This window comes from Leuciscus leuciscus (assembly GCF_965113295.1).
Source record: "Leuciscus leuciscus genome assembly, chromosome: 1".
Lineage (NCBI taxonomy): Eukaryota > Metazoa > Chordata > Actinopteri > Cypriniformes > Leuciscidae > Leuciscus > Leuciscus leuciscus.
In genome coordinates, this window is record NC_138725.1 from 51948653 (window position 1) to 51976592 (window position 27940).

At 39.7% G+C, this 27940-nt stretch overlaps 1 protein-coding gene across 4 annotated transcripts in view; it reads right to left on the reverse strand.

Annotated features, from left to right (window-relative positions):
* Positions 1 to 25: 25 nt before the first annotated feature.
* setd1a (SET domain containing 1A, histone lysine methyltransferase) overlaps positions 26 to 27940 on the reverse strand; it is a 27997-nt gene continuing 82 nt past the window's right edge. The window contains exons 1-21 of one of the 4 annotated variants that reach the window (XM_082138277.1): positions 27682 to 27940; positions 26842 to 26986; positions 26564 to 26662; positions 26162 to 26432; positions 24385 to 24509; positions 19562 to 19821; positions 17778 to 19470; positions 16056 to 17048; positions 15799 to 15969; positions 14296 to 14380; positions 13876 to 14036; positions 11649 to 11688; positions 11274 to 11478; positions 11134 to 11186; positions 9463 to 10799; positions 6695 to 7085; positions 6277 to 6455; positions 5913 to 6023; positions 4310 to 4429; positions 4022 to 4159; positions 26 to 1944 (exon numbers count right to left, since the gene is read on the reverse strand). In XM_082138277.1, the coding sequence (XP_081994403.1) occupies positions 1771 to 1944; positions 4022 to 4159; positions 4310 to 4429; positions 5913 to 6023; positions 6277 to 6455; positions 6695 to 7085; positions 9463 to 10799; positions 11134 to 11186; positions 11274 to 11478; positions 11649 to 11688; positions 13876 to 14036; positions 14296 to 14380; positions 15799 to 15969; positions 16056 to 17048; positions 17778 to 19470; positions 19562 to 19821; positions 24385 to 24509; positions 26162 to 26432; positions 26564 to 26662; positions 26842 to 26979 (6744 nt within the window). In that variant the 5' untranslated portion in view covers positions 26980 to 26986; positions 27682 to 27940 and the 3' untranslated portion in view covers positions 26 to 1770. Of the gene's footprint in view, positions 1945 to 4021; positions 4160 to 4309; positions 4430 to 5912; positions 6024 to 6276; positions 6456 to 6694; positions 7086 to 9462; positions 10800 to 11133; positions 11187 to 11273; positions 11479 to 11648; positions 11689 to 13875; positions 14037 to 14295; positions 14381 to 15798; positions 15970 to 16055; positions 17049 to 17777; positions 19471 to 19561; positions 19822 to 24384; positions 24510 to 26161; positions 26433 to 26563; positions 26663 to 26841; positions 26987 to 27301 lie in introns of all 4 variants that reach the window. The other 3 variants (XM_082138275.1, XM_082138274.1, XM_082138276.1) reach the window with 3 other exon arrangements.

The window sequence follows — 27940 nt, forward strand, 5'->3', positions numbered from 1 at the left end:
TAGGAAAAGAAAAACTGAATGGCAATTATTTTTTAAAAAATATTTTAATGCACCATTAATAAAGGGTCCAACGCATTAATACAAGAGAAATATTGCAAATAATATTAAAACTTTAAATCAAATTAAAACAAAAACAAAAAAACAAAAACAAAAATGAATGATAGGTATGTACAATTATTTTCTTGCAATGGGAAGTAGGAAAAGGATGAACATATTTACAGACTAGAACCAGTGTGTTTCTACGAGAAACAAACACCTCTACAATATTTACATGTAATTCTTTTAACTTTTTTGTCCTTTTTTTATGGTTACACTTCAGTGGATCAGTTTTTACTGAAAGACTGCAATAAATCTACATATTTTACAGGTCTTCCTCTCAAAGGAACAGAGTGCTGGCAAGGCCCTCGGACAAAGTGGGTAGGTTGGGGGGGGAGGAAGGAAGCAAAGAAGTAATGTGAACACGTCAAATTATGACAGAGCAGAGAGAGATAGATGACCAGTAATACGAAAGGAAAGAACAGTAGGAACAGACATCCATTTTAGCGACTCTTTGCTCATCTTTCAGGGGACTTAGGACATCAATTTTGTGTTCAAATATGCACACGCAAACTCTGATCTTTCAACTAACTGCGCTCTGTGTGTGTATATATACATATTTGTGCAAGCATGTTCTCCTTAGCAGAGAGGAGTTACTAGCCCCAAAGTAGAGTGCTTTATCTCAAAACATATACCCCATTCATTTTTCAGTGGTCCACTAAAATATCAATGGCAAAAGAAAATCCAATGAACAATTCCATCCTTCTGCTAAAATATCAATGTGCGTTTATTTCAGCACACCAAAAAGACGACCACGTCTGTCCTGTCCTTATATTGCTAAAAACTATTGATGAAAGGGTTATGACTTCATGTAAGGGCTGTTTTAAAATGATGGGAGGTACATATTAACCTCTATAATAACGATGTTGTAACAACTCATTTATGAAAATAAAATAGCAATGTACAATGTAACTTACAATACTGTATAATTTTTAAAGTTATAGAATACCAGCATGTCATGCTGGAAAAGGGGACATTTTTAATTAAGATCGGTTCAGCTCGGAGGAAGTTTTGAAAAGAAACATGTGCGTCAAAACAGCTTCATATTAAAATAAAAATAGGCAGAGGTGATTCTACGCAAATAATCTAAAATAAGGTACAGTGGTAGATCTGACCTAAGTGAATGACATGAAAGGACAGGCATCAGAACAGGGATGATAATAAATAAACTAAAATTAATACTCTCTCACAACAGGGGTGCAGCATTACACAAGTCTTAAATCCATGTCTTTAGGTAGGTCTTTAAAAGTTGCCCTTGAAAAAAAGACCCAGCACTTTAAGGGTGCCACTGTAATGTGCTGTGCAGAAGTGAGCGGAATATGTGTGTGTGTGTGCACAGTTGATTAATAGCGGTATTTCAAAGCATAGACCTTGGCAAAAACAACACCACCAGACACAGCTGCAACAGGAGGAACGAAATGAGATAAGGGCCTGGGACAGGAGAGAAAAAAACCTTCACAGATGGAACTCAGGGTGTTGCGGCAGTGCTGAGATCCCAATGACCCTGGACTAAATATCTCGACACTGTGTGTCTGTATAGAAGCTTTTTAAAGAGTCTGACCAAACGTTCTCCCTTCACACACTAACTATGTTTTTGTGCGCTCTGAGAAAAATAGCTTGTGGGCCAGGAAAGCTGATTGGCAAGTCTTGTATTGGGGAAGGACTAGGACACTTTTAGTTGAGGGTTCCTCTGCAGTTCTCCGTGCCGCACAGACATGGGATTTTGTTCTCTTCAATGGGAAACTTGTAATCATACGTGATCTCCTCGTTCACACCGATAGGCTGCTTGGAGTATATGACGATCTTCTTCTGGGACTCGATGGTAATCACTTTGGCATAGCAGTTGGGCTGTGAGAGAGAAGTACATGAAATTATGGATACATATGGGTTTCTTGAATTACATTCCTTCACATAGGAGATTTTGATATTTTTTTATGTTCCGTTTCTGAGAGTTTGTTCCACTGCATAGCTCTTTGGGGTATGTGTTAAAATCTATGAGCTCATTCTGGGTTGCTGGAGGGGATGATCACCATGGTGCAAACACAAATTCCATTGACAGATGGAGCAAGAAAAAAAAAAAAAAACATGCATTTTTATTGGCTTTTACAGACTACGTAAAGGCCAGATGCAACTTTATGCAAGTCTTATCAAGCAATAAATAAGCAATTCCAGCAGCTGCATGGCAACAGATAAGATAGGGGACAAAAATCTGCTAATCTGGAAGACCACCTGTAAACAGTTATAACGGTGTGAAAGACACTTGGGACAGTCAACAGAATTATTACTGGCACAAAAGTTGTTTTTAAAAGGTACACTGACACTATGTAACTTTTTTTTTTGTACAAAATTCATTTAAATGAGTCAATCCTTCATTCAAAACGTGTTTTTGTCTTACCCTCATTCACTATGGTAAGAGTTTTAGACTATTTTAGACCTGTCGGGATGGTTTTCGTGGGAAATTGCATAAATACGTCACTCGCCCGTGCGTGTCTCGTCATATCCGTAAATAGAGAAAAGTTGCTCCAGCAACTTAAATGCATTTATGGTGTGGGAGTGACATAGGTTAGTTGTCACAACGGGCGAGAAAGATTGACATGGAGCATGCTAAATCTGGAAACTTCGAGAATCAACATTGGCTTGGCTTTTCGGAGATGGTGAGAACGGAAGGATATGAAATGTTGTAAAAGCGGCACGGAGATGGTGTTTTTAATCACTCAACAGGTGAGTAACGTATTAAATTGAACAGATAAATTCTCATATGTAGCTCTCTAACAGTTATTGTGAAGGGTCATTTCATTATGGTTGTTGTAGTGCTGTGCTGGAATTTATTTTCAAGGCAGTTCCATGTCTATTAATGGGTAAAGCTACAGAAACGTCTTCAGCCAGTCAGCTTAAGATCCTCTCCATCAAAGCTGGTTATTTCTCTTAAGCCTAGTAGTGAATGTTTCATGCAGAGTATGATAATCTCCCTTTCTTTTATTAGTTCATCCATATTCAACCATATTCATCCGCACAGTCACGAAAGGTCGAAACAACCAAAACAATGTTCTTCATTTTTGTTTTTTATTTGCAAGAGTGCCAAAACTTGCACAGTGAACCTTTAAGTCTTGCCAAATTAAACACTCAAATTATTTTAAACCATTCAAGCACATGACAATGAGAAAAAGAACTCAATTCAGTACTAGTTTTCTGTGCAGACAACAGAAGCGTGTGTGCAGAAAGCCACCTCTCAAACCGCGAAAATAATGAATTGAGTTCTTTTTCTTACACTTGAACAAGCAAATACACACAAAATTGTCAAAATGCATGTCTTGAGCATTCTTGTAAACACAGTTGGTTATGTCTTAAGTGAATGTAAACAGTTGAGAAAGAAAAGACATGTGTATCAATTTATTGGATCTGTGCATTAGGTCTTAAAGTGACAGCAGCCTAATACTGCTCTGCTGCCTGTGTCCTTAATGTTAATCAAAAAACAACACGATGACAAAAATCACTCACTGCTCTTGACTAAATAATCTGTACCTGAATACTACCAAGTTGACCTTCCTGAAAAACTTAAAGCACTGTTAATTTCATTTGTATCTTTGGTCTATTGTATTTATTTGCACTACGGTTTGTATTTGTTTATTTGTTCTCATTTAATTTTTGATTGTTCACTTGTCTTTAATAATGTTTTAACTATATTAGTTAGGCTGGTATCTAAATTTTACCCACTGGCCCTTAAATAATCCTTAGCATTGAGACCTGCATAATCTTAGTTAACATAGAGCTTCTTCAATTTAATGCTAAATTAATGGTTGGTCTATATAAATGTACTCCAAAAACAAGTATCTATTCACATTGGGAGTGGCAGCAATATGTTTATCAGAGGTCATGTGGTACTTGAGATATATGGATATGTATGCGTCACTAGGAGGGTACTTACTGTGCAACAGTGGTTAATAAACCGAGCCAAGTTGCCACACTTGGTGGCATCAATGATAGTGTCATGGTCGACACGGAATAAGTAGCTGCTCCCGATGCCTTCCTGGGCATATCGCTTCTCTCTATTATCAGCCACCATCTACAATTGAAGCAACAAACACATAATCTATTAACACCAATTCATCAACAAGCACGTATTCCTCAAGAAGAACCAAACTCACTTCCTAGTATAAATAATTTTTCATTTTCAATTCATAGCTGTTAGTTATACTTCAGCTAGAAGGCTCACCTGTCTGATATTCTGTCCCACATATTCAATGACCATCTCATCTGCAGCAATGGGTTCCATGGCAAACAAGCCCCATTCATGGATTCGGCTGCGGCCAAACCTCAGCTTCTTCTTACGGAACTGCAAGCAGAATGCAATCATAAATTTGATGTAAAGATGTATATGATAGACTATGATTACAGGCACAATAATATTTTATGTACATTAACTAGAATTTAGCCATATACAGATTGAGTTAACTCGATTAAGACAATATTTTGGTTATTAAAATCGAATTAAGACAGATGCCTGTATTACTCAGAACTTTGAATCACATGCAGATCTTTTAAGGCCCCGATATACTTCGAAATCGAAGAATGAACTTGATGTGATGTCATTTTGAACAAAATCAAGCCAAAATTGAAGATTGTTAGAAGTTCGTTTTGGGAGTTTGAAAGAATAGTTTGCTACGGCTGGTAAATACCTTTGTATTACCATTGGTCTGTAGCGATTACATAATAGGTCAGACATCTGCGAGTGAAATGAGACACTGACACTGTTTTTTATGTTTATTATGGTAAAGCTGCTTGATTTTAAGCTATATATATATATATATATATATATATAGAAAGGGTGGATTTTGGAATCAAGGTATTAATCAATATTTTTCCTTCTAAATGTCACATGAGTTGAATGACTTCTAGGCTTGTGAGATTTTACTTTGTTATAGAAGTAACCAGTGTCACTACTGAAATGTTCTTTTCATATATTCTCTAATGTCTGTATTTGATATGAATGCAGTAACAGTGCTTGCTCATTTAGCCCAGCTTCCAGAAATGAAATATGGAAAGATGTTTTGTTTGAGAAAGGTCTTCAATGTGAACAATTACCACGTACAATTTCTGGCCAGGAACATTCCTATCTGTCCAAACATCAATCTACACACGTTTTTCCAAAACAGACGGACAGAAATAGACATTTTCTCCTAGTAACCACTTGATAAATGGACTGATAAATGCTTTTTACAACAGAAAGCACATAAATCCAGCTCGCTGATTATAATCCGGCTTCCCAGTGAAAAATAACATCAAAGACCCATAGGATCCTTTGTGAGAAGTATCTCCATATCTGCTGTACAATAAACCAACAATGTCCTCCCTTTCAAAAACATACAGGAGTGCATTCATTAACTCTTTCCTCAAGAACATGCAATACAGGAGGTCCAAAGATAAGAAATGCTTTTAAAGGAACACCTTTCAACTTTGAACACATGAACTCGATGTCAAAGAGCTTACAGAGCACTACAACAGCCAAAACCTCTGATAAGGAGCCTGTCAGGGTCAATGGCACAGCAGTCAGCAGACTTTATTTAGCTGTTTGGATGGTATGAATTATTCTACAAAAGGTACAAACAAACCTACCCGGTGAACCTACCTGGCTAGATGCCATCCATTATACGCATATTACACTTACTGTACATCAAACACTTAATAGAATGCTATGAATTATGCACTGAAAAACTAAAGGGAGTTTCTGGAATAGAAGGAGCGGTGAGGTCATTGTAATCAAAGTGTTGATAGTATGATCAAGGTCAAGGTCGTGTCAATGAACTAAAGAACTTTACCTTCAGCTGGTTTAGTTTCAGCAGGTCTGAGTCCATCACTGCTTGAGTGCCGATAGCACTGAGGAGACGCCGCTGCTCGGAGCGCCTTTCAGACAGCAGACGATTCGAGCCCTGTGACGGACAGAGAGAGTGAGTGAAAGCTGGTCAGATGGATGCAAGCTACTGACCCAAACTGTCTACCATACTCATGCTTAACAAAGAAATTAGTGATTTAGTCAAAAGTGTATTTGCGTTAGCACAACTACAATACATACGTTTAAATCTAAAATATCTTCACACAACAAAACCCCCTAAAAAAAACATGATTAAGGCTTTTATTACAAGTTCAACACACATCTGAGTTGTTAAAACAAAGTGAACCTACTGCAGTATCATAGTCCCCAACTTCCTGCACAGTCACTGGCTGGTCTAGCTCAAGGTAGACGTCTTTTTCCTTGCGGCTGATGGCATAGTAGCCTTCACTGCGAGCACAGCCAGTGACATGCTCTCTTAGCTGCCCATCCGCTGTCTTCTTCTTCCGACGGGGGTTCGGGATGTTGGTGAGTGCAGGCAAGAGGTTAAGGGGCAAAACTTGAGCGAAATCAACTGAGAAGGCAGTATCAGAGTTCCCCTTCCCCTTACTCCCTTTACTTACAGTCTTTACTAGGAATTTACACTTCTAGCAAACTCAAATGTGGTATAGTGGCACTGCTAATTCTGTTGGCTGCTGTATGGCCAATAAAAGCATCAGACTTTGCTTGTATAAACTATACATTTTTGTTCTTAGGCAGCTGTAAGGATATTGGTATGAGGGACCCAGTGTGTGTCATTGAGCCAGTCGGTGCCATGGTCATCTTGCAGCAGTTTTTCGTAGGTGCTCTTCAGGAGTCTCAAATCTTCCTGGTCCAGGCCAGTGTTCCAGATGTCATATAGGATGGTCATCTGCTCAAACTCGCTGCGGTTCTTGTAAGAGGGACGGAGTATAGGATCTGCCACGGGCACGTGTTTGGGCCGCCGCTGAGTCGAAGGGGTCAAGCCGGCTTCCTGAAGAAAAAGTCGTTCGCTCTTTCTAACCTCTTCCTTTTCAAACTCCAGCGATCTCTCTAAACCAAATTCAGAGTCTCCCGAGTCAGAGCTAGAGCTGGAAAGCTCACCAGACTCCAACTGCTCCACATCCACATCTTCTTCGAAAACCTGACAACAGAGCGTGTTAGGAAAAAGTTAGGAAACAGATCAACACAAAAGGGGGATATGGGGGACATTCGGCCACTATTTGGCAAACTTATCAGTATTACCCAACAATGCAGAACAGTGGAAAGCAGTTCAAATTCTGTGGGTTTATAGGACAAACTGTTATATTGCAACAGCCTGAAACATGGTGAAATTATTGTAACAGTTACATCCTAACAAAGCTAAGTGCCTTTTAACTAGGATGTAAAACATTTAGAAAATATGTATACAAACTACGCAAGATGTTGCAAAGTTCCTCATACAAGGACTAATGTTGAAACTAGTAGGCAGCTTTTCAAGCTTCAAGCCATTTAAATTTAAAATTAGTTAAGTTATCCCTTAAGAAATAGTCACATTACAAGCAACAAAACAAAACGTGCATAAACATACATGCACATCAAACTATTATTGTTGTTTCGCAATCAGAGCAGCATTTATCTGGCTCAAAAACAATGGGAGCATCTATTTGAGTGAAATCGTTAAAAAGCAGGGGCCGGTTACACTAGCTAGTCTATGCTGGGCGCAGTTGCGCCTGGTCGTAGTATTAGTTGGTGCAACAGGTGTAAATATTTATCAGAAGGCTGGATGTAGCCAAACCCAGCAAAGAGCTTGTGATTACAAGTCGGGAAGTCGTGATTACGAGCTTGTGTCATTCGAGTGCTTTGTCATCAGAAAGAACAGGAATCTTGCCTATTTTTTGGGGAAATCTTATTAAAGTCAAAATTATATTTAGCATCCCATTCATTGACAACCATATAAACATTCACTGCACAGCAAGAATTACCTACATTTTATCCAGGCCTATTGAAAACTGTTTGATTGTTTCAGTTCAATGTATCAGCTGTTAATGCAATACAATGCGACTAAAACAAACTGAATGTAAAAAAAAGAAAATATATATATATATGCTACATATAATAGGGATGTGCAAAACTAGTCGACTAAATACTGCTGCTGCAGGTCGACTCCGGCCTCGTTTACACTGCAGGTCTTGATGCCCAATTCTGATGTTACCTTTATCCGATTTGTTTGACCGTCCGTTTACACGTTCTTTCAACTGTGACCCATATCCGATTAATGTGTTTACACTTGCCATACTATCTGAAACATTGCGCATGCTTAAAGGGTTAAATTCTCTTGCACAGATGGACGAACGTGAAATATGCTTGATACTAGCTCTGCGATATAAGCAAAGTTCGCTAAACATCACCATGATTTTGAGGCGGAGGAGGACGAAAAGTGCCACCATAGCAGCGTGCGCATATGCTTCAGTGATTGTGTGCGAGAGAGATCTCAGGACTGGCAGGAGCATATTCTTTTTAAATATTGGCTTTAACGAGGAGCAGTGGGTCAGAAATTTTAGGATGAGCAAGCCAACCTTTGATATGTGGTGTCAATGTTTGTCCACATTCCTCTCCTAATGATGACACAACGTTTCATCCTTTGCAGATGTGCGTCGGGGTTTCTCTCATCATGAAACCGCGGAGACGTTGCCTAATGCCTCAGAAAATCCGATGTGCCTGTTTACATGACAGTCGCATTGGCACATATCGGATTTATTTCCACATATGAATGAGGCCTGAAACCGATGCGATGCATGAGTTTTGTTCCTGTTTACACCGCCATAGAACACATCCGATCTGTATCACATTTGAGCAAAAAAATCGGAATTGGGTCACATTTCACTGACAGTGTAAACGAGGCCTTAGAGAAACTAGTCATTTACACGTCAAGCTTTTCTTGCGATTTTGACGCCCGTCATGTGTACATACTTTTCACAGGCGTTCAAACCTGGTTGCCGTGGTAATGAATAACAATACCTTAATGTGCTGACTTATGTGGACTAACATTATTTGAGGAAATCTATTTATAATATGCTATTAGGTTTGAACTTATTGGTCCTGCCTATTGATTCAGTTGATTTGAATAAACATATCTGTAACTGCTAATGTTGCTTAAGAGTTTAAGTTTAACATACAATGATATACACGGCAAGCACATCACATGTATCTGACCTATTTTTAGTGGCATTCAGTATGGGATCTGACTATGCATAGATAAATAAGTCTATTTCAAATGGATAGCATATACAGACTTGTCTCTGGGGGCAGGGTTAGACTAGTCGACTGAACGGTTGCAAAATCCCATTTAAACGTTAATGAAATTAACGAGGGTTGCACATATCCCTAATATATAAAGAGGTTGTATATATAGTAGTAGTTTGTAGCTGGAAAAGTTTTAATGTGTCTAGCACAATCCTCACACCACAATTACAGTAACTGATGTTTAAATGTTAATTCTCACTCAAGTTCTGTATTGAGAACCAGACATTATCACAAACCTCTAACTTCCGCTTCCTCTGTTTCTTAATCTGTTTCTCCTTCTGTTTCTTAGAGATCTGGAGTTCCTCATTTTCTTTGTCCTTCCTACTTCTCTTTTTGCTCTTCGCTTTCCCCCTCTCTTCCATCTCCATCTCTTTGCTAATTGATCCTTTCCTCTTGTATGGTGGGCCAAGACTCTTGGTCTGTTTCTCAGCCGTGTCCCTGGCTTCGCACAGCAGGCCCAAACCGGAAAGATCCTCGTACAGCTCCGGAGCTTCTCCCCTGGCGGCAAGAGCTTCCCCAATGACCTCTTCGGGTGCTTCCTGAACACCGTGCTGGTTGAGGTCTGCAGGAAGCAGGACGGTGGGGTCCTGTTTCGTCCTCTTTTGTGGAGATGTAAGGTGTGGAGGCGCAAGAGTTTTAGAATAGTTGTGCTCCTGCAGGACAAACAGACCCTCTGGATCCAGGAGTGGTTGACGTGGGTGTGGGGCAAAGAAGTCGCCCTCTTCCTCCTCCAGCTTGTGCTCCTCTGCCTCATCTGAGGTCTCAGTTTCTTCTGAATCGATATCTGCCTCCGGGTCCATCTTCAGCGCCACATCGGCCAGCACAGACAGGTCAGGCTTAGGGGCAGAGGCCAGCTGCAGCAGGCTGGACACTCCCAGCTGCTCCCTGAGTTTCAGCCGCTGCTCCAGCTCCTCTTCATCCTCCTCCTCCACAGCGGGATGCAGATGAGGGTCGAAAACTGATTGGCTGAGTGTCCGAGGTCGGCCGCGTATGCGACCCTTTTGTGTGGTTGGAACAGGGACGGGGTCCTCATAGGCCATTTTGACCAAGGAGGCATGGTCCAGCGGGAGGTTCTGGACCGTGAGACAGACGGGCACAGGGGGCGTTCTAGGGGAGTCTTTGCCACGTTTAGAGGAGTTTTTGGCAGTGGGAGTTTGTGGAGATGGAGGGGTACCTGGACTCCTTTTGGGCTCATCAGGCCGCAGGGAACGCACTGGTGGAGGGACAGTAAGAACAGCGGAAGGGGAAGCAGGGGAAGTCAGGGCGTTACTTTCGCTGGGACGAGAAGCAAATGGAAGGAGCATTGGGGTGGGTTTGGAGGCGACGGGTGGAGCAGCTGCTGTGGGTGTGCTTCCGGGAGAAGTGGAAGTAGGAATGTCTGAAGCTTGTGAGACAGGAGTGGGAGATGGAGAGGGAGCAGAAGATGACAGAATGGGGGGCTTGACCTCACTTTCTTCCATTGAGAAAGAAACTGTCTTGCGCCGTTTCTTGAGTGGGGGTAGGAGGAGGATAGGGGAAGAAGGCCGGGGATATGGAGATGATGAAGGCACAGCTGTAGGCGTTTTCTCTTCTTCTGGTAGTTAAAGAAAGAAATAATAAAGTGAACACAAAACTTAATATTTTTGAAAATAAAAATCAGGAGTTTCAAACTATTATACATTTGCTCATTAAAGGGATAGTGCACCAAAACTGTTTTATTCTATCATACTTTACTCACTCTCATGTCGTTCCAAACCTGTATTGACTTGAATACAAGGATGTTGTTAACTGTTTCCATCATTGTTCAAAACATCTTTTGTGTTCAGCAGAAGAAAGTCATACAGATATGGAATGACATGAGGATGAATAAATGCTGACATAATTTATTCTATAACTTTAATTCCCTAAAAAACAAATCTTTAACTGACCAAGTTTGACCTCCGCAGCAGTAACTGATGATTGGTCAATGCTGGCTTTGTCCCTGTAAAAAACAGACATGAGTCATGTCAACTTATCAGTCCACCGACACAACACTCTTCATTGCAACGGTTCTCACAAAGGGACATACCTTTCACCCTTTTCTTTGTCCATAGCTACGCTGTCCATTGTAGACTCGTCCATTGTATCCAATGACTCGCTCTCTGCAGCCTGCTCACCTTCCTCTTCATCTTCCTCATCAGAGGAGGAAGACGATGCCGAGGAGGATGATGATGAGCTCTCAGAAGAAGAGGAAGAAACGCTCTCATCATCACTGTCTGCACTAAAGGCTTCATCTGAGAAACATGAACAATTGAGAAAATAGTTGGAAATCAAAAAACATTGCTCTACAAGATATGATCAGATATACATATAAAAGTCTAAAATTGTTGTGATAATGTGCACATAGCAACAAGAGCCCAAATGAATGAGCACAGTATGAAAGAAAAACAAGGCAGCTTCATACCTTCTGACTCATCCACTTTGTCACTGTCTTCATCCTCCTCCTAAACAAAAAACATGAGGAGTCACCAGTCAAAATAATGACAACACCATGTCTGAACTCATCTGATTGAAATTCCTCCACAGCACTTGAAGAAAAGAAGAAATGCTGCCATCTAGCCATTATTTAATGAAAAAACAGACAAGTAGAACAGAATATATTCTGCAAAAAGGGAGAAATTCTTTCATATTTAAAACCAAAAGTTTACAATGGCAATGCTCTCAGTAAAAAGCTACATTGCTATTGACCTAGATAGCCTTTTTTGCTTTCATGGGCATCCCACAATGTATAGTGACACTATATGGGAGAAAAAAATAATTCACATCAAATATTAAAGACATGATACCCTCTTTCATAAATATATACAGTAAATAAATATTGATCTGTCAGTCAAGAACAGTTAGGTATTCAAATATCTACTTAATCTATCTAAAGAGATTAATCTAATTGTCATGTATGTTATGTATTTCTGTAGAAAAATTATTAGAACAAAATATAATCAAAATATTACCATTATGATATTACATAAAATATGAATTTCTCAATTTATAAGGTTGTTCAGATATGTTGGTTCATGATCAATTTAGAACAGATTTGTTATGGTTAATTAAAACTATTAAAAAAAAGTATAAATCTGAAAAAAATATATAAATATTAGACGAAAAACTTTAAAAATGGAAATGTTGCTTTGGAAACTAACTAAAAAATAAGTATAGTAAAAACTAAAACTGAAGCTAAATATAAATATATAAAAAAATTAAATAAAAAAACCCCACAAAAAGCACATAACACTACTAAAACTAAAATGAAACCTGAAAATGTAAAAAAATAAATCTAATTCAAAAATAATAAAAAAGACTACAATAATATTTAAATTATATTAAAATAACACTTTAGTTGATTCACCAGGAGGGATTTTAGAATGATTCACCAGGAGATCAGAAGTCAGTAAATTGACTATGAGCACATGAGCTCTGTGAGACGTTCGCAGAACCCAGCTCAAGTGAAGAGGAGCCTTTTAACTTGCCAACTTTTAACCAACAACAACTGCTGTGTGTTTGGCAAAAGGCATGCATTTTAAAAACATAATGAGCCTCTGCAATGGGCTTTATGCACAGCTGCACTACTTCCTGAACTTCAGCCAGCTCTTTGTTTCCTGTCTGCCATTATTGGACTGATTAAAATCCAGGTGTGCCTGACCTCAGTAACAATAATCAGACACACCTGGATTAATCAGTTTGTCCAATAATGGCAGACAGGAAACAAAGAGCTGGCTGAAGTTCAGGAAGTAGTGCAGCTGTGCATAAAGCCCATTCTCTAGAGCAGTGGTTCTCAAACCTGTCCTGGGCTGCGTTCCAGTCCAAAATTGTAATGCCCTTCACTTGCTAACTTCCCTCCGTCTCGTTCACTCGGATGTACGTCATTGCGAGTGCCCACTACTGGCGGAAACTGCAATGGGCTGAATTGGAACGTCCTTAGCCCTTGATCACTTGGAATCAGCTATAGTTGATTTATTATTTACATTTGTTTTCCCTTTAAGAATTTGTTTAATGCAGCATCCAAATGTATATATGGTTTTTGGGTTGTTTTCAATTAAAAAAATTAGAATTAATATATCATAGAGTTGTTTGTTGTAGTGGTGATTAGACGAGATCTGTGGTGACGTCACAATCGTACTGCATTGTGGGACATATAGGTGCCTGAAGTGTACATATGAAGTAGACTCGCTCCCTCGGTCCAAATCGAGGGAACGAGGGTCTGTCCATCTAAACTTCCCTCGTCCACTTCACGAAGTGGAACGCACTTCAAAATGGCGGCGGGGATTCCCCCGAGGGGAAGTGCGCGAGTGCGTGTCTAAAAGTGGACTGGAACGCAGCACTGGAGGACCACCAACACTGCACGTTTTCTTTGTCTCCCTAATCAAACACACCTGATTCAACTCATCAGCTCATTATCACATGGGTTAATGAGCTGATGAGTTGAATCAGGTGTGTATGATTAGGGAGACAAAGAAAACGTGCAGTGTTGGGGGTACTCCAGGACAGGTTTGAGAACCACTGCTCTAGAGCAGGCCATGGGAGTGGCATTCTTTGCATAATGCTCAAGTTATAATGAAGTAATGGAACGCTCTAAACCAGCCGTGTCCACTACTACACACAAAAAGGACAGATTTAATGACATACAAACCAACCTTCTCAGAGGAACCATCTGATGTTTCTTCTCCCTCGCTGTCTAGGTCATATGGCTTACGCGCCTTGGCTCTGCTTCTCCTCCTGGCTGCTCCTCTGTCTGCCACACGCCTCTCCTCTGTTCTTCCTGTAGCAGTTTCTGCAGATTTCCCCTGATAGGAGTCTGAAAGAGAGAGAGAGAAAGATTGTACATGGAAAGGAAGTGTATATGTATGGATGTGTATATATATATATATAGAGAGAGAGAGCGAGAGAGAGAGAGAGCGAGAGAGCGAGAGAGAGAGAGAGAGAGAGAGAGAGAGAGAGAGAGAGAGAGAGAGAGAGAGAGAGAGCGAGAGAGATTATAAAAGTATAATAACGTAAACGTCAAAAAGAGAATTTCTGTGAGTTCTGCAAGCTCTAAAACAGCATGAGGACCATACCTTCATCTTCCTCATCAGCTGGAGTGGAAGGCCTGGCCTTCAGCTCATCACCCTCGACAAGCTCCTGAGGCTCCTTCCTCTTAACCTGAAGAACACATTCCTCGTTAGTAACATCATTTTATAATAGCATTATTTTCAAATCATGGTAATGAAGTGTGCCTGCCTTTTTAAAACCATTCAATTATAAGTATGGTTAATTAAGTCAGGCAGGATGTATTGATTGTTGTTTCCTGGTCCAAGTGGTCTGCTCCACTACTCCGTCTCAACAGCCGTTTATGAATACTATTCATTTATAGCGTACCTTTAAGCTAAGATTTTAAAAACTCAGGGTGTACACTACAGTCTCTGGGCTCACAGCGTCCTGGACAACAATATTTAAAAAATTCAGAAAAGATTAATCACTGACTAACCAAAAGAGATTTTGCTATGGATATAAAGCAAATGGTAATGATTTATAAATGGATATGATTTTTCGATCTTTCGATTTTTATATATATATCGTGACACCAGAATAAAAATATTTATGATTCTGAAGCTGAAAATACCGAATAATTTTAGGCCACTTTTTTATTGGTAACATCAGGACCCACAAATATTTCCCCATTGCATTATTATACATTTTATTCAACATTATGTATAGTAGTTTAATGTAGTACTGACACTAAAACTTTTTTTCCTCACACAGAAACTTTAATTTTGGGTGAATTATACACAATATATATTGTCACTATCCATGATACATTTTGTTCATGTGTACATGTGTTGCGATATATTGTTACACGCCTAGTATATACTAGTATTATTTGTCGTTTGCTTTTGTGATTGATAAAGCGTTTGGACCGTGGTGATGTCAGACTTAACTGGATATTGGCAGCTGAATCGGTATCAGGGAATAAATGTGATATTTTCAAATGTTTTTGGCATTACTTAAATAACCCAACAAGATGTTTTTTTTTGTTTTTTTTATGTATTTAATCTAATAAATTAGAGTCAAATGATCCTAGGACACATTATTTTTTGTCGGCCTACCTATAAAATAATGTTCTCTGCAAATATGGATCCGATTTGAGCTCCGGTTGATTTTATTAAACATTTGTCCTTTTGCAGCTAGACTGTATGTAACCATGTGTGTTGTGTTTGAATCAAAACTATGACCATGAGGAGAGAATTATTAATATATGTCTGCACTATTTGTCAAATGGACGATTATGAATAATTGTGACCAAAATATTTTTTATAATTATTTACATAAATTAGCCCTAGAAAACCTACAATGTTTTTCTTTCACATGTATTGGTGGTTATTTGTTTTGTGTGGATATATTCATTCATTTTAACATGGTGGTTACATAAACGGTAAGGACTGCTTCAAGACCAATTTGAAAGTTCCATTTAACGGCCACTAGGGAGTGAAATTGTATGAATATCAGATGTATGTGAATATAAGAGACAGTGGAAAGGCAAATTCATTTTTAGATGTTTAAGAGGTGGTAAAGTCAGTTACCTTAAAAGAAGGCAAGCGCAAGGCTCCCCGCAGGGAGAAACCCTCCATGCCTCCACTCTTGGCCCAGTCTACCAGAGACATAAGTGGCTCTCGAGGTCGGTTGCTGGTCTTCTCATCTTTCTTGTCTTCCTCACGCACCACCGCAACTCCCCGCATGGCTGTCTGGAATGGCTGTGCAAACGAGAGCAAGATGTGGCATGGTTGAAGAACAATGTAGGTCATTAAAAACAAATATGAAGAAAACTCTCTGATGTTACCTTAGCTTTTCTTTCCTTGCGGTCCCACCACTCATCAAAGGTGCCAAAGGCGACATTCTCCACCATCTTGCGGTTCAGGTCCCTCTGCATGATGTTCTTCATCTCCTCAATCAAAGCTGCCAGTACCTGCTGCACTACGGCCTCGCAGGGGTTGTGGCCCATTATGGCCATCTGGTCACCTGCCGCTGCGTACAGCTCTCCTTCCACACCAGGCACTGTGCCGAAGCCAGGTGGAGGATAGTGGGAAGGAAACTGCTGGGGTGGTAGGTGAGGAGGCCAGGGGCTGTGGGGAGGAGGGATGGCATGATGATGCGGAAGCTGGGCGGCGTGAGGGTCCGGGTAGGCGTACGGTAAGTGAGGAGGGATGTAGCGGTGGTCCTGGTCGTAGTGGGAGGCAACATTCCCATCTTGGTCCATGTATGGGTGGTGCGGATGTACATGTGGAGGGGGAATTGAATGGAGGTGATATGACGGGGGATATTCAGAGGCAGGCGGGACTTCTCCAGGTGGTGCCGTAGTGCTGTTGGAGGAGGCCATTCGCATCTGGTGGAGACGACTGAGCATGTGCGTCTGCATCTGGAATGACATGGGCACTCCACCACAATACTGGCTCATGAGCTCCATGGAGCTGGCATAGTCGTACATATGGTGCGGCAGCGGAGGAGGGTACTCCGGGTGCAGCTCCATGTGAGGAAGCGGAGGAGGTATGCCAGGTGGCGGAGGTGGCTGCAGGGAGAAGCCGGGCAGAGGTGGGGGAGGGAGGTGGGGAGGGTAAGACGGAATGGGCAGAGGTGGCATGGTGGTGCTGAAGTGCTGGCTGGTGTCAGGTCCGGGGCTTGCAGAGGGGTCTGGAGTTTGTGAGGGGAGGGCAGATTGCGAGGAGGTGGCTGGTGAAGAGGACGAAGAGGCAGCGGGATGGGGTGTCGCTGTGGTGATGGCATTGTCATCTTCATCGGATATTTCCATATCCTCCCCAGAGGAGTGAGGAGATGGCTGAGGAGAAGAGATTGTGAAGATTACAGTTTAAACACTGTGTGGGAGGAGGACATTTTCAAACTTGAATCAAATGTATTGGTGCACCGAAACTGAGAAATAATACTCAGGCAAAGGAACATGCCAGAGACAACGAGAGCACAAAAAAAGAGCAAAAGCATGTCAGTTTCACTTCTGTTAGCTTACTGGTTCATTTACAGCATGTCAGAAATACTATAGTTATACAAAAAAATGTCAGCAGCAAACACAGATAAAAGGATAGTTCATCAAAATTTAAAATTCTTTATTTACTCACGTTCATGTTATTCTAAACCCATTAGACTTTTGTTCATCTTTGGAACACAAATGACGATATTTTTAAATATCGACGATACTCAAACAAGAACGGCTGAGCTTCCTTTTAACATATTTGTTGCATATTTGTCAAAGGCTGTATGACAAATCTAAGAAAAATAATAAAAAAACTCAAACAGTTTTTTGGCCTCTGGAGATGAAACGACTAGGCTACTACAATATTTAGCCCAGTGTTCGGCTAGTAAACCACACTTCTGCTGTGGTTTAACCCGTCGACTTATTGTTGGGCAACTTCAACCAGTTGAGATCCACATCACAATATAATCAATGCTACCTGTTTCTTAGTTTATTGTACTGACTCAATATTTTCCTGCTATCAAAAAAAAAGAAGCTCATAGGTCCATAATCCATCCAAATGTAACTGGGGGGACTCACCTGTGTCTCTCCATTGTATGTGGGTGGGGTATGTGGAGCCCTGTGTGTATCAGAGGTTGTGTGCTCCTCCTGAGGTGGTGGCATTTGGCCCTGAAGAGACTCTAAACCGTGCATGGCAGGAGTGGAGGAGGCCACCTCTGGAGGAGTTTTCCTGCCTTCACTTACTCCACCACCTTGCCTCTTGCTCCTGCTGCGACGTCCATCTTTCTCACCTCTCCTCCTCTGTTGGCCTCCCTCCGTCTCTCCTTGTCTCTTGTGACTAGGCCGTTCTCCATTCTCCTCTCTGAGTTTGTTCCCCCCTCCATCTGTGTTCTCATCTGTTTTTCCTCTCTCTTTGTCCTCCTTCTCATCGTCCTCATCATCTGAGGCAAGAAAGGAAAACTTGGCCTTTTGTTCCTTCAGCAACATCTCAATACGTGAGTCCAAGCTGCTGCTGTGGTGCATGAACGGCAGGCTCTCATTAGTGGAGTCTGGTTCCGGGGAGGAGTCACGTTGTGGAGGAGGCGGAGAGAGGGATGCTGTGGAAGAGGGGAGGTGGTGAGGCAGGGAGGTTGAAGACGGGGAGGTGGAGGACGACGGTACGGAGGCGTGGGGAGGCGAGGAGGTCGGAGGCGGATGGGGTGGTGTGCTGGGATGCCGTTTAGGTTTGGTCCACTGTTCTTCTCGGATGGGACTGTCCTGGCCGAAATCAAGAGAGCCAAGGGTTTCGGCCACAGCGGCCGCGATGACGGAGGCCGGCGGGAGGGGAGGAGGTGGAGGCGGCGGCGCCAGGGGTGTGTGGTGAGAATGAGCACGGTAGTCATTGTCCATACTACCTCCCATTGCAAAACCCCTCTCGCCGGCACCTTGCTGAGGATGAAAGGCCGGTGAGGGTTCCAGCCGGGAGGAGGAGGGTGTGTCGTAGGGGGACAGGTCTTTAGATGACGAGTATCCTCCATAAGAGGAGGTGGCAGAGGGAGGGGAGAGGCTGTTGGATGAGTTGTGGCTGGAGTTTGAGTGGCCTCCGTAACGCGGATCAGAGCTGTTATAGTCTCCTTCTCTGTCTCGCTCCCATTCACGGTCTCTGCTACTCCTCCGCCGACTCGACCCACCTCCACTGCTGCTGTGGTGGTTGTGGGAGTGATGGTGGCTCCGGTGCCTTGCGTGATCTCCTGAGCGGGAGCCTGAACTGTCCCGCCGGTACCCCCTGCCGTCTCTGTCCTCTCGCCGGTCGGGATGATGCGAGTGGTGCGAATGGTAGGATTTAGAGGTGGACGAAGAGTTAGTATCCTGTTGATAGTGGTAAGAGGAACGACGGGAGCTTATCCCGCCTCCATAGCGCCCTCCTGAGTCTCTCTCTCGATCCCTGTCCCTGTGACCCCTATCTCTGTCTCTCTCTCTGTCAGACAGAGGAGATGGCTCAAACTGAGGCCCTGGAGGTGGCATGGGTGGATGTAGCGGCATGTGCATCCCTGAACCTCCAACATTGGGATACGGATAGGGAGGTTCATTAGGTCTGAAAGGTGCAGATGAAGGATATCCCGGCCGACCCCTGTGGAACACGGAGGGTTCTTGTGGAGGTGGAGCATGTAGGTCATCATGAAAGCGAGGGGGCTTGAATCCTGATGATGAAGAGACCGCTGAAGAGGAGCAGGAGGAAGATGGAAGCATATCCTGCTGGGGATAACTCTGAGTGCTGGTATATCCACCATGCCTGAAAGAAAAAAAGAGGGGATGTTTTTTTCAATTTGCTAAAGAAGCTTAACCAAGGAAATATTCCTTTTAAATGTAAATTAGGCACCAACCTGCCCACAGAGTAGCCTGAGTCCTGGGAGAAAGGGGTCCCAGAGCGAGGGGTATAAGGGGTGCCCCCACCCTGTGAAGAAGCAGAGGAACCCGGTGTATAGGGTCCCCCCATTGAGGATGGAGGGGTATCTAGGCGCTGTTCTCCAAACCCAGTTTCCACAGAACAGGGGGTGGTGCTGCCAGAGTTGAGAGGCGCAGGCGCAGCAGCAGCAGGAGCTGCCGTCTGGTCTGTGGAGAGCCTCCGTCGGATATCAGAAGACTGATAAAAGACAAGAAATAACAGCATTTAGAGAGGGTAAAAAAAAACATTTTTTTAAAAATGATTTATCCTTTATTATACCAGGATAGTCCCATTGAGATATAAAATCTCTTCTTCCAGGAAGTCCTGGCCAAAATGGCAGCACAAACAGTTTCACATAAACAACATAAAATAAATTAACATAAAATTGTATCCAGCACTCATAAAATAACAACAAAAGCAACTTAACAAAACATGCACACGTTTCCTTTAAATTGATCATTAAGAGATTTTTAAAAACGTTTAAAGAGGGGAGTGTTTCTATCATTATTATACTCTGCAGCTCATTCCACAACCAGGGAGCATAGGAAGAGAAGGCGGTTTTACCAAGCTCTGAACGTACAGTACCAGTCAAAAGTTTGGAAACGTTACTATTTTTAATGTTTTTGAAAGAAGTCTCTTATGCTCATCAAGCCTGCAGTAAAAAAAAAAAAAAAATTAAAAAAAAAATTATATTATGAAATATTATTACAATTTAAAAAAATGGTTCTCTTTTTTAATATACTTTAACATGTAATTTATTTTTGTGATGCAAAGCTGAATTTTCATCAGCAAGTACTCCAGTCTTTGGTGTCTTATGATCCTTCAGAAATCATTCTAATATGCTGATTTATGATCAATGTTGGAAACAGTTGTGCTGCTTAATATTTTTTTATAACCTGAGATACTTTTTTCAGGATTATTTGATGAATAAAAAGTTTAAAAGAACTGTATTTATTTAGAATAGAAATCTTTTGTAACAATATACACTACCGTTCAAAAGTTTGGGAACAATAAAAAATTTTTTTTTAAGAAATTAGTACTTTAATTCAACAAGGATGCGTTAAATTGATAAAAGGTGATGGTAACGATTTATATTGTTATAAATGTTTTTATTTTGAATAAATGCTGTTTTAATGAATAAATGCTGTTAACGTTTTACTCATCAATGAATCCTGAAAAAAGTATTCCAAAAAAAATATTAAACAGCACAACTGTTTCCATCATGTATAATAACTGAGTATCAAATCATCATATTAGAATGATTTCTGAAGGATCATAAGACACCAAAGACTGGAGTACTTGCTGATGAAAATTCAGCTTTGCATCACAAAATAAATTACATTTTAAAATATATTAAAAAAGAGAACCATTATTTTAAATTGTAATAATATTTCATAATATTACAGTTTTTTTTTGTTTTTTGTTTTTTTTTAACTGCAGGCTTGATGAGCATAAGAGACTTCTTTCAAAAACATTAAAAATAGTAATGTTTCCAAACTTTTGACTGGGAACCTTTAAAAGCAATTTAGCACTAGATCTAGTGCTGTAATTACAGGTGTAATAAGATAAAAGACGACAGATATAAATTGGTAATTTGCCTAACAATGCCTTAGCAATAATCATCAACATGTGTATTTTTCTCCTTTGAAACAAAGAAGTCCAACCCACCAATTCATACAAGGTACAATGATGAGTGCGTGAAGAGGAGCACGTCACAAAGTGTAAGGCAGCATGGTATACACAATCTAACTTTTTTAGAGAAGATGAACTTGCATGCATATAAATCACATCACCGTAATCTAATACGGAGAGGAAACAACTTTGAATAATTCTCTTTCTTGCTTCAAAAGGAAAACATTTCTTTAAACAAAAGAGGAAACCCAGTTTTGGTCTAAGCTTTTTCAAGAGATTTTCAATATGTACATTAAATCAAATTTTTCATCTAGCCATATGCCTAAGTATTTATAACAATTTACTCTTTCTATACAGTCCCCTTCTAAAGTTAAACTCGGGCAATCTGTTTTTATGGAACCACGGGTGAGAAGCATATAATTTGTGTTTAAAACCAATTTAAAACTTGATAATGACAGTAGCAAAGACTAAAAAGAATCTTGCAGAAACTCTATGGCTTGGTTCAAAGAATGTGCTACTGTGTAAATGATTGTGTCATCAGCATATAGATGAATTCTAGCTGGGGTTATCCCACAACCTATGCCATTGATATAAATAGAAAATAAAATTGGTGCTAAAACAGAACCCTGTGGGAAACCTTTTTTAATTGTTCCTTCTGTTGAAATAAAATGTTCAACTGAGACACACTGAGTTCTTTCGGATAAGTAATTATTAAGCCAATTTAGAGCTGTTTCACTAAAACCCACACAACTAAGTCTCTGCAACAGTAGTTTGTGATCTACAGAATCAAACGCTTTGGAGAGATCTACAAATAAACTGCACAATGCTGTTTACTATCCAAACATTTAATAATATCATTTGTGACCAGCATGGCTCCTGTTATAGTACTGTGACCTGATCTAAAGCCTGATTGAAATTCTTTTTTTTTATTTTTTTTTTTATAAACTGTTTTACTTGATCATTTATAAAAGATTCAAATACTTTTGCCATCACCGACAATCTTGAAATCGGACGGCAATTATTCATCTCAGATGGATCACCACCTTTTAACAAAGGTAGAATCATAGCCGATTTCCATGCACGTGGAAAAACATTTGAATTTAAACTTAAAATCAAATTGATGGGCTCTGTTATAAGATATGCAGCAATTTTTAAAAAGTAAGGCTTTACCACAAATTGATTGGGTCAACTTCCAGAAATTAGTCGGATTGTTCAAATTTTCATTCATCATATTTATGTAATAGTCACATTTAGATTTTTTTTTTTTTACCAATTTTGTACAATTATTTCTTATTGTCCTATAATTTACCCAGTCCATATTATTATTTGTTTTCTTTGCTTTAGCCCATGCATCATCTCTATTTTCTATAAAGAAGATATTGACTCATTAAACCAGGGATTATCTCTACTTCTTACTCTAAACCTTTTAAAAAAAAGTACATTTAAAATTCTCCCCATGCTATATCAACATCGGGCATCTGTGAAACAACATATAAATCACTGTTATAAATATCTTGCAGAAAGGCTTGATTGTTAAAATGTTTAAATTGTCGTTTTAAGATAAAACGTGGTTTACTCTTTGGAATCCTGCAATTCCTTACTCATACTATTGCACAGTGATCACTAACATCATTACAAAAAACTCCAACCGCAGAGAATCTACGAGGAGCATTAGTTAAAATAACATCAAGTAACCGATCTAAAAACATTATATCCCTCAATATGTATCATAGTATTGGGAATTGACTTATTTAACCATGTCTCCGATAAAACAATAATGTCAGAGTTCGTTGAATCAGCCCATATTCTTAAGTCTATTTTGTTTCCCAGACTGCGTACATTGAGGTGAAAAAGACGCAAACCATTACTAGACTTGAACTCAGCAGGAGTTTGAAATAAAAATCTGTGATGCATATTATCGATTATTGTTAAATGTATTGGTTGATATTTTCCATATGTGATTTTTACATTTATGATATTCACTGTCATTTAACACAAACAAAAGTCAAAATTCTTTAAAAACACTATAAATTAATAGTCCAGTCATTTTACGAAAAAAGGTTAAAAACAATGATAATGAAGGCTGGTTTAAAGTACTTCTTCCTGCCTCTATGTATTAATGTTCATGGGTAGCCTAAATGGGTTCCATTCAGACGTAACATTAAGCATTTTACTGTTATGTGTCAACAAGACATTTTCACCTGGCTATACCCAATGTTTAGATCTGTTGTGGTATTTATGCAAATGAGCACATACGTAATTAGATTATGCACAGTTTGTCCATGTTAACAAACAATTAAAAAAAACTTGTAATACAATTTTTGTTTGTTTTGATGCAAGTAATCAACTCAGTAATTTTCATGGTGTTTATCTAAAGGTTACATTTTTTACCCTATTCACGTAAGAAAAAGAATGAATAGGCTATATTTGGGTCTTTTTCTAAACTTTCCCCAAATGGGATTCTTCGGGACTTTTTTTTCCCTTACTCAGGACATACTGAGGATACAAAATCAGTTGAGGTTGCTTCTGTTGCAATTTGTTCAAGGTTGACCCCCATTTTGGCTTAAAATGACTGGACTATAATCTCAAAATGACTGCAATTGTTTGTAGTGTTTTACTTTTCACTTACGTTACTGAGCAAATGTGATCAAAAGTGACAAAAGACATTTATAATGTTAAAAAAGATTTTTATTTAAAATAAATGCTGTTCTTTTGAATTTTCTATACAAAGAATCCTGAAAAAAATGAATCACAGGTTCCACAGAAATATTAAGTAGCACAACCGTTTTCAAATACACTGAAGAAGCGATCTCTCCTATCTTCTGCAGAAACAGTTTTCCTCAGCACTGTATTTGGAAACTCTCAAGAATGCACTGTAAGAGGCTTGATAGTTCTTTGTCTTTCACACATTTTGTGGTTCACCCATGACCATGATGATAACACAGGCATGGGTATTTGAGTGACTCTAATGTGTAGAATAAACTACAAGCCAACTCAATCCAATGAAGGCCACTGCGCTTCAAGGACTCCAAGAAATGTTGGCTGGTAACCGCACACAGTGGCATCACTTATGGGAAAGCAAAGCATTCTTTCCAGTGTAGCTGAGCTAAGATTTGTTTGTGTACTCACCGTATCCGGCTGTGTTGGGGCTGGGGGCTGAAATTTCTCTGTGAGTGCTTTGCCTCCAGTCGGCACTGTCTGAGGGGTGTATGAGCCACTCACTATCAAGTCATAGTACTTCATCCTCTGTTGGCCTAGAAAAACATGCACACAATTTGAAAGTTTCATATTTTCATGAAATGACAAGATGGCAGGATATAAACAAGCATTATTCTAAAATGTGTTTTGACATTTCTATGCAAACAGGAATGCACACATTACAATTTTATGTAAATACTTGTGCAATAAATAAAACTAAAATCAAACATTTTAAATGCTACAAATAAATTCTTCTCTGAGATCAGAACGCAAACAAAATAAGTAACATAATGTAAATAACAGCTTTAGAAAGGAGCACGAGTTTGTCCAAGTTGTCGGGGATGAGTGAGCTCCGTGACTTGCTCACAATGTAGCCGGCCTTTGAGAAAATGCTCTCCGATGGAGAGGATGTGGAAGCTAAGTTAGAAATTTCATGCAGTAAAAGGGGTAATAATTTAGCTTCCACACTCCGCATGAACACTTGGATATGGCCTAATATTCGCGCACATTTGACTAGGTTATCGTTAACATTAGAGCAAGCAGCCATGTAAAGCGGCTAACATTAGGCTACTACATACATATTTTAAATGATAAGTTTGAGGTCACATGTCACCTTTTTGTGGTCATTCTTTACCGTCGAAATGTTCCCACACTTTGGATTTTCTGCCCGACATATTACCGCATGGACCAGCCGTGTTAACGATCTGTCACTGCATGACTTCGCCAAATCCTTGGAGTTTTTTCTTCGACTACCCGACTAATTAAAATTGAGTCTACCAAGCCTCTTCTCATTGACTAACGTTTAGTCGACTATTAGGGAGCAGCCCTAATTTTAAGTGAGCATTAGATGACGGAAAAGGTCATCTAAATGTAAAAAGGGGGAAATGAGTATGCAGAATTAAATATCCAATAAGTAAAAATTATTATTTTTATCCCCTGATAACCAATATATTTTGAATCAATACTGGCAAGAGACACAACATATTGTTTTACTATCAGTGTTTTTCAAATTTACTCAACATCTAAATAGACACTTCTAATTCAGCTCCCACTTGTATATTTTATACCATATTAATGCTTGTCAATTATTTTTGCAAATAGACTATTTTCTTCTAAGATAAGAATTTTCAAAGACTCGATTCAAACAAACTGAAACCTGGTAAGCACAATGTAATAAGCCATTCATTTCTTCTACATTTTAGTAAGCAGAAGATATATACAACCGTCCAAAAGCTAAAACATAAATATTGTAAAATATAATTAATTTAAAAGAATGATTTTCTATTCTAATATATTAAAAAATATTATTTATTCCTGTGATGGAAAAGCTGACTTTTCAGCATCATTACTCTTCAGTGTCACATGATCATTCAGAAATCATTGAAATATGCTGACTTGATGCTCAAAAAACTATTATAATAATAATAAATGTTGAAAACAGTCATGCTGCTTAATTTCGTGGAAACCGGGATTCATATATCAAGTTCAAAAGAACAGCATTTATTAAAAAAATATTTTGTAACATTATAAATGGCTTAACTGTCACTTCTAATCAATTGATTGTATTTTTGCTAAATAAAAGTATTAATTTAATTCGAAACAAAAAAATTAAATCTTACTGACCCCAAACTGTTGAACGGTAGCATATATAGAAAGTACTTACAGAATATTAATGATCAGAGACAATAATTTAAAGAGAGAGACGCACCTTTGATATCCAGCTGGACATGGACAATGTTTCCCATGACAGAAGTGTTGTGCAGGTGTTTGACAGTGTCTTTGGCCCCTCTAGTGCTGGTGAAGAGGACGCGGGCCAAGCCCAAGTGCTTCCGGGTCTTGGGATGAAACAGAATCTCCATTTCCTCAACCTCACCAAACTTGGCGCACATCTCCGCCAGGAACGGTTCCTTGATGTTATCATTCAACCTTGCAAATGTCACTTCCTTAAGTGGTATAGGGCCTACATAATACTCATCCAACTATGACAAAAAAAAAGGGAAATTAAGAAATGTGTTAGCATGCAGAATACAAAAAAAAGACAACAAACAAGAACAAAGAGCTCACCAGAAAAGAAGCACGATACATTGAAATGTTAAAAAGAAAAGCATACCTTAAATTTGGGCACTGGCAGCGACAGCTCAGTGTGTCTAGACCAGATTCTGCGGGGTCTTGGATCACGCAAGTCCCCCACAGGTGGGAATCCTGAATCCTAAAAATAGGCAGAACACGCAATCTTTACATAATCAAATATCCATACACAAAATGTAAAAAATATATATATATACTTTTTTTTTTTTAATGAACAAGCCAGTTCAAAGAGAGAATTATAGGCAGACTCCTTGCTCTGTTTTTTTTTTTTTTGTTAGAAGTACATATGCATGTCCATACCGGTACACTAAAGTGAATCCCATCATATCTGTAGATTTTCTGAGCAACCCGTCGGAGAGCAGGGTCTTGTACAAGCTTATAGCTCTTCCATTGCAGACTGAGAGTTCGCTGAGTGTCCGCCCCGCTGTCCGGATCCATGCTATCACTGCAGAGACAGAGAGGAGACTGAGATGTTGTGCAGATGCTCACATCACTCAATGACTCATGTTGAAGTCGCAGCGAGAAGAGCTTTTCACTTATAGCTCATTTACTTCACCAGGCAACCAATCTGACCGTGTCCACATGCAGAACAGCCACTAACACTTTCATCTTGAAGACTTGACAGTGTAATCATTAGAACAATAACAGCAAACAATGGAAAAAAGCAACATATTATACAGTTGCAAATGAAAAGTTTTCACTTTCTTTAAAAAACAAACATAAAAAGGCCTCTATTTAGGGAGCTATAATTCGTTCTCACCTCTTTATTATGACATTCTCTAATATTGTTTTCAACCTGACAAGCTGATCTGACATCCCTTATATCCGAGTTAAAATGTCACATTTATCATATATTAAAGTGTAGGAAATAAATACGACTTACTGCTGCCTATTACACAGTAATAAGCAAGAAGCAGTGCGGTTATAATGTAAAATGCATTATCTGACATATCGACTAGCAACAACAACAAGCTAACATAATAAACACTGAAGCTGCTAGCTGCTCACAGCGCGACCAAGCTAAAGTTCAACTTAAAAATAATGTGTCAGGGCAAATGCCAATTACTTCTAGCAAACGAATCGACACAAATTTCCGATACCAAAATGAATTCTTCCTACTCGGTGTCCCAAAACACTCACACAACGGAGAGCGCGTCTTGAGGAGGTTTGCCCGCTCCGACAGCCGCTAGCTCGCTACAGCTAGGCCTGTATCGGACGGGGAAAAACAGACAATCCTTAGTTAAAATCTAGCTCCGTTTTGATGTGTGCGCCCTAAATCTGATGTAAAACGGTGTCGCTTGTATTCCGGTGCAATATCGATGCGACAAAATTCTTTAAATTCCGCCAGAAAATGAAATGTACTATAAAAGAATAACATAATACAGTAAGCGGCCATCGC